The sequence below is a fragment of the Nilaparvata lugens genome, chromosome 4, assembly GCF_014356525.2.
Source record: "Nilaparvata lugens isolate BPH chromosome 4, ASM1435652v1, whole genome shotgun sequence".
Lineage (NCBI taxonomy): Eukaryota > Metazoa > Arthropoda > Insecta > Hemiptera > Delphacidae > Nilaparvata > Nilaparvata lugens.
Genome location: NC_052507.1, coordinates 17773089 through 17783756, shown reverse-complemented (window position 1 = coordinate 17783756; position 10668 = coordinate 17773089). Strand labels below are relative to the sequence as shown.

The 10668-nt window shown below is 31.3% G+C and overlaps 1 protein-coding gene across 12 annotated transcripts in view; it reads left to right on the top strand.

Annotated features, from left to right (window-relative positions):
• Positions 1-604: 604 nt before the first annotated feature.
• LOC111051281 (flagellar attachment zone protein 1) overlaps positions 605-10668 on the top strand; it is a 37283-nt gene continuing 27219 nt past the window's right edge. For 5 of the 12 annotated variants that reach the window (XM_039426820.1, XM_039426817.1, XM_039426815.1 and 2 more), the window contains exons 1-2: positions 613-757; positions 2212-2551. In XM_039426820.1, coding sequence (XP_039282754.1) covers positions 2216-2551 — 336 coding nt within the window. In that variant the 5' untranslated portion in view covers positions 613-757; positions 2212-2215. Of the gene's footprint in view, positions 758-2211; positions 2552-9652; positions 9815-10668 lie in introns of all 12 variants that reach the window. The other 7 variants (XM_039426816.1, XM_039426814.1, XM_039426812.1 and 4 more) reach the window with 4 other exon arrangements.

Here is a 10668-nt window from a genome sequence, read left to right as displayed (position 1 = left end):
GTTGACTGGAATCTTTATAGTTGAATAGATGAAGTTCTGAATTAACCAGATTTAATCTCTTATATACCATTTGAGCTTTTTATTATATTAGGAAAAATGCTCACTAGTCTTGCCTTATATTACAATTATTATTGGAAGAAGAAATATTTTTAGTATTATCATTGACTGACTATGGACATGAATATTGACCATAGTTCTATACCCATTTTATTATATTATATATTCATTCCGTATTGTAAGTTTGCTAAAAGTGTTTTTTTTTTAATTTATGAAGACATTTATAAATATTAATGTTACCGGTATGCACCTATTTTATGTAGCATAAAGCTTAAAAGTTTTTGTATCCAGTGCAAATAAAACATTCTTTCTGGTTTCCAAGTAATAATTTCCCCTCAAATATGGTACCTTTATTTTCTATAAAATACATTATGATCTTTGATTTGTATTTTGAATGAATAGGTAGTCTACAGAATTTCTGTAAAGTGTTTCAGTTTTAATAGAATTGATTTTTTATTTGAAAATAGCGGGCAATTGTAGTTCTGCAGTTTGCTACTACTAGCAGCACAATTGCTGTTCAGTGTTCTCGTTATCTCGTCTTCTCTTCACCAATCCAATATGTAACCTCTATCTCTGTTGTATGTGGTAGTGACAGGAAAGCAAAACGTTTCTGGTCTCTTCTAGAGACGTGGCGTGTGAGGTTGTGATGTATTAGAGAATCTTGAGTCATTTGGTCACTTGAAATTGTCCCTTTTATTGAGTAAGTGTACATTTTAAATTAGACTTAATTTGAAATATTTATTATTATTCAAATAGATTTCATGTTTCCAGTTTTGTTGCTGCAACGTATTGTTTCATCTTCATCACTATAATCGATGGTGATGGAAACATTCAGATGCCGTTATTGCAGACTATTTAGAAAATTGTAAATCTAGAATAAAATATTTTACATAAATATTCTTAACCATCTCGTATAAAAAATAATTTTACAACTTTTAGAAATTGCCTAGAACCTGAGTTATAGTCTAAACATACTTTAAGGATCATATCGGTTTATTGTTTTAAAGCTAAATTTTATGTAATCAAAAGTAGTTTTTGTAAGATTATTGCTAAATTCAATAGCAATTGATGTAAAACTTTTAATTGAGTTGATTTTGTTCGTAGTAAATTGGGAATTTACCTGAGACTAAAAGGTTATGTTTTCAGGGATTGCAATGTAGGTTCAATAAACCTGGAGGAATTTGTCAAATAGCCTATCCTAACTTGAGCTTTTCAACGTCAATAAATCTTAAGTTTTTAACTTTTTTTTGGTTTGATTTGATCTGTAACGTTTGACGTAATTTAGTTTTTCCTAGAAAGCTACAACTTTTTCTATCACCTCAAATTATTTTACTGTAATTTATCTGAATTTCAGGACAAATAATTACCGGTATTGCTAAATATTTAATTGAAACTGGGTTTTTTTATTTGCAATATTTTAATTGTGTGCTAATATATAAGTTTAACTCTGGACTAACCCCAACGTTTTACATCCTATTTTCTTTCTTGGCCAAAATAAAAATTTACAATTTTGAAATCTAGATAAATTAGGTTAGTACCTATACCGAAACTCGGGTTTTAAATAAATAAACAACCTATTTTTACACAAAATAGTCCTACAAGACTTTTCTAGTCTTTGGGTCATTTGCATCTACATTTTTTTATTGCAATAGATTGAATAAACTTGAAATGGAATTTTTGTTATTATTAAATTAGTTGGGTTCAATCAACATTAAACTTAAAATCACATCTTGGGGTTCCAAAAAAGGACAAAAGTGTTTAAATGGCTACAGATTACAATTTTTTTTCATTGGGGGGCAGTAGCTGAATTTTAAAAATTCTGTGAGGGGGGGTGCGTCTATGGACTTGGGAACCCCAGCTTAATAGAAACCAAAACCTTGTAACGTTTGATTATGTCCAAATATACACCAAACATCAACAAGGTTAGTCCAATTATGAATTAAACAAGTTTATTTAATTTCAAGTTTATCATCATTATTTATTTCTGTACGATAGGTACCAAGTTAAAACTCAATGAAGAATAAGGAATAGCATGTTAATTTTTCAAATAAATGACATATTTGTCATAGGGCAGTATACTGCCCTACGGTAGGTCCATACATGATTCCTCTTTCTCTTCATACACAATTGAGAAAATATTTTTAATTTTTTCAGAACAATGGATTTGCAAACAGCGTTCTTATGCTTAACCATATGTGTGGTTTCGGCTCTTGTAATCTATGGAATTATTGTATCGACCATGAAAGAGAAGACCTACGATGAGGCAATGGCTGATCGGAGAAAGAAAACTGAGGAACAGTACGGGACAACAAAATCTACGAAAGACAAGAGCAAAGATAAGAAGCTGAAGAAAGCTGGAAAGAAGGTGAAGGAGAAGGCTGCCAGCGAGCAGCAGAGTGCAGCAAATGTTTCGGACAATGAGCAAGGCAAGCCACAGCACGTGGTTTTCGCTGAAGAGCCGCAAGTCAACATTTTGACAGAAGATCCTGTTTTGGTAAGTCTCACTCCAGATATTCTCTGTTAATTTCAACAGTTTCAGTTAATCTTACTCCTTAAGCGGGCCAATCACTATCCGTTGAGTAGGACAACATGTGATCCTTCAATTCGACGTCAGAACGTGAATGGGGTTGTTGTGGACCGGGCTAATGTTGTCGGAAGTCTGGTAAACTATTCAACTGACTTGGCCGACCAAGCAAGTTCAGCCGCTTATTCAGGTTCGATTTGGAACGTGAGTGACTATCCAGCCGGTGCATGAGTGGTGAAAGATCCAAAGTTGTTGTCCAACTTAGTCGGACCAAATTGTCGGATAGTGAATGGCCCGGTATATAGTTCATCAATTTTGTTTCTAGTTTAGTTCATTGAAAATAATTATTGTGATTAAGATTATTGGAATCTAATAAAACAAGATTGTTGTGGGAACATTGGCTAAGGCTAGTCGCTGAAGGGTGTTGAATGGCCAACTCCATTTCACACAGTTACACATAACAGCCTTACACTTCATTAGAAATTATACACTTCATTAGCAATCCAATGTAGTTTAAAGAAACATTATTGGTACTCGAAAACAAAATGTTTATAACATTCATTTAAAAAATAGGCTTTTATTAGAAATCCAATGTAGTTATAAGAAACCTTGACACTCGAAAACAAAATGCTTATAAAATTAATTTGGAAAAAAAAGGCCTATCCTCGATTTGAGTTATTCGATCAGGTCTGATTGGTACAATAGATAAATCTTATTCGATCAGAATAAATATATCAAGGATTATCAATTGAAATTGATCAGCTTAACATTGTTTTACCTACATCCAACTCGTTTTATGAGTTTTAGTTGAATCGTTTTGAAATAGATTAGTTCCCCTAATAATACGCGCATCAGATATATAACCTTCCAATGAAAAGTTTTTTCTTTTACCACTCATCGATTTTCTATTTCAAGTTCACTTGCAGGACCATGATTAAGATCATTGATTTTTCAACACTGTACAGCTTAAGATTAATTTTCAAATATATCAAAATCTCATTTTGGCCAGTAAAATGTCTCTTTATATTGGAGTTAACCGGTTGACTCTCTTACCCAACGATAATCAGCTAGCAAGAGCATAATAATAATAATATTACAGCATTGACCAAGTTGGATGTAATAAATGTTTTGATGTAAAACCCGAATGAACTAATTGTTTTGTAGCATTCAAAGTTGGATTCTCTTCTTTGTTGAGCATCAAATAACATCAGTCAATCAATGAAAACTCATTTTTAATTCAGTATGATAGAATTCATTCAATCATTATTTATGTATGACGAATAATACTTGATAACAATCCACAGAGCCAACAGTTATAGTTATTTTCTATGTTATAGAAAACCCATTCATTTTGTTGAGTAACAAACGGCATCAATCAATAATTGTTAATTTATTATTTAGAATAATAGAAATCATCCATGTTTCATAAGTCAGTGCATTGTGCGCTTTCAATGTTGGTGTCAATATTAATTATTCATCTCATCGCCCGCTTCTTTCTCATTTATTTTTCATCTATATTATAGACTCTACAGGTTTTGAGGCGGTAAGAAGCTGTTTCATCCATTTTATCCGCTATTGCTATTATTCTTTCATACCTGCTCTTACCTGTCTCCAATAACCTATATTTCTGATCAGCGTCTGGCGAGTCTCTAATAACAGGTGTGAATCTTTCTGTTATTGTCATTGCTTTGTTTTGCTCATCAATCATGTCTGAATCAATAAAGTATTCTTAGATCGTTGAAACCCGGAACTCGTAACTTGCTTTCAATCCTCACTAGCGAGTAATAAATAATATTCAGTAGGCTAGTAATTTTATCAAAGAATAATAATTTTATAATCATATTTATAATATCAAATAAATATTATTTATATCATTATATCGGCAGACCTATTTGATTAAATATAATACGGGAAAATATTGATTTACTACTAGCTATAATTTATAGCACACTAATTTAAAACACCACAGTAACTTGTACAGTTGGTATCGTTGAAAAAATTGTGAATTAGGCTGAAAAATTTTGAATTAGTGCTTGTATGTCATTTATGGAAATTCGTGAGCAAACTATTAAGTGCGTGAACTACTCATTAATTTTTTAAAACCTCAAATATTTTGATTGGAATGTAAATATTTAGCCCACCATATTCTGGTCCTATAAACTATTAAATAGTTTGTCATTCTTACTTTATTTTTTGTACCTAAAATTTATCAAAAACAGATTGGAGTAACTCAGTTGGTTTGTAATAGCGGCCATGAATTAGCGTCTCTTTCGCCTTTTTTCGAAAGCTTGTATCATCCTTCCACTGTTTATATACACACACAAGACTCGGCAACATGAGAGCATTATAAACTATTTAACCAAAATCTTGTTATTGTCAGTCATAAGCTATATTCTCTCGTAATCGTTTTAATTCGGTAAAAAAATCATGGATTTTTAAGGTCCATTAAAAACCTTGAATAACCTTTTTCGAAATTGTAATTCTTGAAAATCTTATAAAAACAAAAGGCTGATACACGAAAATCATTCTTTATATCTTGACTAATGCTTTCTCATTGTGGAACGATTCTATTAAAGCCCACTTAAATGATCAATTGGGGTGGCCTATTTTTAATTAATTGCTTGTTTACAATTCATGGAACAGTATAATTTTCTCCAGCATTCTTCATTCCGCTATTTTAATTGATTATATTGTGTAATGCGCTCTCTAGAATCTTATTTCAAACTTTTCATTTTGAACCTAAATATTGAAGAGGAATCCTTTATTTTTCAATATTATATTTATTATTAAAAAATCGTATAATGTCAAATAAACTTTATAAAATTAACTTAATTCATAAGAAAGTAGGAATGAAAGAGCATGCATGTATAATTTTAAAATGCTCTAGATATATCTTTCTATTGGAATTAAAAATGTCTGGGTTATTAAACTTGAACAATTTTTTGGAGGCTGATAACCAAAAGACAGTTTTTACTGTCAATGAGTTTAATTGATATTGTTGTGATCTTGTATTCTCTTGGAAAATTTGCTCAAAACAGCATTCACGAAGTTTATGGAATTTTTATTAATAGTAACTAATTGTCTAGACAAGTCAAGTTTACAGTTAAACTCTTCCTTTATTTTCTGGCACAACAATTATTATAATTCTCAGACTAATCGACTTCCTTCCGATTGATATTTTTGAATGGCATGCAATTATCTTATCGTACTAGTACTACCATTAGCACTATTGCTGGAAATGTTATACAGTACGTTCATTGATGCTAAGTTTTGAAATGTAGACCCTTTGTGTTCAAACCATTTTTGAGAAAAGAATAATTTACAATAATAATTATATAAAACATTTATTGACAATATTTATGTGAATCAACATCGGGAAAGATACATCAAATTCTATATTTCTGATAGTTGTTATATTGTCTGTTCTGTACTAGCTAATTCCATTACTAGATATATAATATTCGATCTTAATTGATGTTGAGTTTTAAATGTAGAGCTTTTTCTAGTGGCCCAGGAAATTTATATATGAAGTTATATTTTTCATTTATGTAAGACTGAGGAAAGTTTATTTTTTTACTTGACTACTGATACACTATTTGTATGTAACATAATATAAATATCATTCATTGTGAAAATGTAATTGAATATTATAATACTGTATGTTCATTTACTGAAAAAATACTTAGTACTTTTTAGTTATAACTTTTTCACTCGCGGTTCCAACAATCATGCATATATTCTTATATTCTTGCATCCAAACGATTTTTCTTCTAAATATTCAATTTTCATATTCTAATAAACACTGTCTTTTTTTATTGCTTCATTCATTGTGTTCAGGATTGACCGTTACGTGAAGGTATAATTTCCTGTATTTGTTAATAATGTATTGTTGAATTAGGATTTGCTACATGAAAGTAAACTAAAGGCTTTCGCCCGTAACTTTTGAAACTAACAATTTTACTCGAACTTGAAATTATTTTCTATATTCTGCATTCTTCACGAAATCAAAATTTATGTAGACTGACGATTTAATTTTGTGGACAGCCTTGTCAATGAAATATGGATCCATAAAAATGATAGGTTATTATTATTACCAATAATAAATTGCCAATGAAATATCGACCCATAAAAATGATAGATAATTATTCATTCCCAATAATAAATTAAGTCAGATTTGTCTCGTAGCAGAAAGTAATACAGAATAGGATCAGTTTATTGTGAAGAAATTCCGATCGTGCCACTTGACAATATACAGACTTCCTAGTATAAAGCATTGCAGTTTCCTTGGGTAATTTGACTTTCACTTCTCTCATGCCCGTGCTAAATATTGAATGGTGCTTTTATGCGGCCTTAAGTCGTTCACTTGAGGTTCTGTTGAAGCTGCTCAACTGATGTCTGGATCCTTTTAGAAAGCTCACGATTGATGGCACGAACGGCAACCGTGCCTCATCTTTCATCGATCGTTATGATCAGAAGATCGCCGCCTCTCGTCTGTAGCTAGGCGACAGTTAATTGCTAGTACTCCGTTGCTAATTGAAAATTAATCTTCTTACTAATTAATACTGTACTTTTATTAGTACACCACTAAAACAGGAAAGAATGGTGGAATTTTTAATGCGTGCGAAAAATAGGAATTATCATCTACGGGCAGGTGTAACCCGTGCTCAGCAAGGGTCTGCTGCAAGCACAAATAAATTTAATTTAGTTTTATAGTTCCATGCTGAAATTGAAAATATTAACAACTGTAATAATCTGCAATAGAAAGAATATTTGATTGGGATTTTATCTTACGTCAATTTTGTATCACAAATGGAATAAATTTGTTTTAATTACTAGAATTAATATCGGGGCACCGAGCTTCGCTCGTTATTTTTATTTATTGATCAACAGAACACAATTCTTTAAAATGATTGTGTTTATATTTTACAGCTGGCTATACGTCAGCTTATGAATTTCGGGGATGAGATATTTTGATTTTCCACAGACGCACTTTTTTATTATCCACAGACGACGAATGTCTCAGCTGTTTTTCCAAGGATGAATTATCCTTTTAATGTCGTTCAACGAGTTTTCCCAGGGATGAGACCTAGTGCAATCGAATTTTTATATCATAACCTACTATATTCTAAATTTCGTGAAAATCGTTAGAGCCATTTTCGAGATTCGTGGAACATAAATAACCATAAATAAATATAACCAAATATAAAAATACAGAAATTGCTCGCTTAATATAATAGGATGACTAATTGGAATAAAAACAGGCATATAACCGTCCTCGGTAAATTTAGAATCTTCATGCATAATTATTTCAAGTTAGCAATTTCAGTAGCTCAGACGTGATGATACGTCAAACTTGTATTTCTTATCCCGTATATGTGTTGGCCTATAAGCCAATTCCTTCCTTTATAATATATAGCATAGATGATGAATGGAATGTTAATGATAGAATATCCACAGTCACCAATCCCCACTATAGTTTTATACACACTGAAGCGAATGGAAACTTTGATTATAAAGTGTCATCTACATAGAATTAGACCAAATTTAGCAAGAAAAAAAAATTGAAATGCAAACTAGCCTGTATCCACAACGCAAATGGTCGCTTGAGTTCTGTAGGAATTCGAGCAGTTCAGTCAATAAGCCAAGAGATGCTTAGATAGAGCAAGATATACGTCTGCACTGTGGCTTTTTTACCAAATTAGCGACGTTGAAAATTACTGTTAAAACCTTCACATTTATAGGGCTGTGCTAACCTTTGTTTTAGTATGAACCGCACGAAATTCAGTCCAGTATAATCGTATAATGCTCGAAGTGAATTTCATTAGTTTTTCAATAATGTTAATATAATATAAGGATTATTTATTTTATAAGCTACTTCAAGTTAGTCTCTGGTTTTGAAAAGCAAATGTTCATATGTCGGAAATAATCCAGAATGATTTATGATAATGTGTAATACAGTAGGCTCTTGTCGAATTTCGCCACATTACCATTTTATGTTCTTGCAGTATTCAAGATCAAAAGACACGTTCTTCACAATTTAAATTCAAATATATTCAGTTATCGTTTAAGTTATGTAAAGAGCACAAGTTAACGTAGTTGAACTTATCATGTCATTGATTCGTGTTATTATATTTACATAGAAAATCGATCCATTCCGAATTAATTTTTGTTTTACCAATGCCTGATAAACCGATGCTCCATCGGTTTACTACTGTACGATTCCCTTTCACATAATCATTTCCATTTCAGACAGTTCTTCTCTAATCAATTTTTACTTGTGACTCATATCCTTTTCATTCGAATTTTATTTATCCGGTTCGATGAGCTCTCTATGTTTCAACTTTTGTCCTTCGTTCTCGTAGTGGTTTTTCTTACTAAATTCTTCAACTGAACGTAGAAAATTTAGCAAAATTGTGCTACATTATAAATGTGTAAATTAGTCCATGTAATAAATGGTATGAACAGCTTATTTCTGCTCCTCCAACTTATTTTATACACTTAAATGTTCAAATAAAAACACCTATAATAGGCAAATTCTATTCCAGTTATTTCATAAAACATAGATCATTTTTATCCTTTTTCTTATTGAAAATTCACTAATGTTAATTAATGAGAGGGATGTTTTATCAATTTGATTAAAAGTTAAATATAAAATATGAGAGAACGTTGGTGACAAATTAACGTTCAGTCAAACAATGAGTTAAGATTAATTGGAGATTAAGACAAGTTACATCTTCATAGACTGGAAGGATGTTTACGATTATTATGATATAATATTGTTCATCTCTCAACTGTTCATGATGAACTTTCATCTAAGAAGGTCTTTTCGATTAATTCCAGTTCATTTAGATGCCTCGTTTCGTAGCCTATTACAACCATAATATATAAATTATTATTAAAATGGCAAGGTCATTCATCCCATAATTTTTATCGTCTTGTAGTAGTATTCAAGGACATTCGTACAATCTGTTATATATCATTCCCGTAATACTTGAATTTGTAATAGTAAGGTTATAGTCCTAAATTCAGTTTAGTAGATGTGAATTTCTGTCAATTTATTATTGGCAATAGGTGTCCGAAGATAAAGAGAAAAAGAAGCCAAAGAAGAAAGAAAAGCCGATATTGTTGAATAAGAATGAGCCCACCCTGTTAGCCGATAACCCGCCTCCTGTGCAAAATCATTTTGAAAAGATTCATCCGAAAGATGATTTGGAGTTGAAGCGCAGTCACAGCGTGAGTACACACACATTCATTGCTCAATGTTCATGTGTATGTGTAGTGCACCCTCCTACTCCTCCTCCTCCGTTCCTGTAGCTATTAGCATCTAGTGTAGTACGAGTATGTGTATTAACCTCGTTTCACTTGAATAACGTCATCCATAATATTCTATTCGCTTTTAATTAAGGTACATGGTTTTTGTTATCAACTCATTCAATTAACAATTGTCAATAATGTCAAATTCTCATTTAATATTCAATTCAATTTATTATTTGTCACAGGCTGAACAATAGTAAGCATAGACAATACTCACGTACATTAGAAACATTGAAATTTTACATTTATATACAAAGTTAGATACATTTTTAAAATGGTGAAAATATAATATCTAAAAACTAATGAATAGTCTGTCATTTACAGCTCATACGACTTATATAGATACAGTCATCAATAAAATCTGGAAACATGAACATTACACTCGAAAGTAGCCTGATAGATTCTTAATACATTTTTTCAGTCATATTTTGTTTTTCTGTAATCAGTTAATTAGGGATTGCCCACTATAGGGACACTGGGCTATTAACCAGCTTCTCAGTCTTGTCCTAAAAGTTGTAAGTGTTTGAGCCTCTTTCGAAGAACGATAAAGGTATTGTTCACCCTCTCCATAGTTTGAATGAATTGAATTGTTTATTCTACCTTTACCAAAAAATTGAATATCAGGTCCACGGTTTCGTCGTTTTAAAGCCGAAATTAAAAACCGGGTCTCATTTTTTTGTCAGGTATTGAGTTTTCTCTCTAATAATCGTGAATATTCTAAGTTTAGATTTGAATTCAACTTCAAAAATGAAATTAATATTTGCTATCCTAAT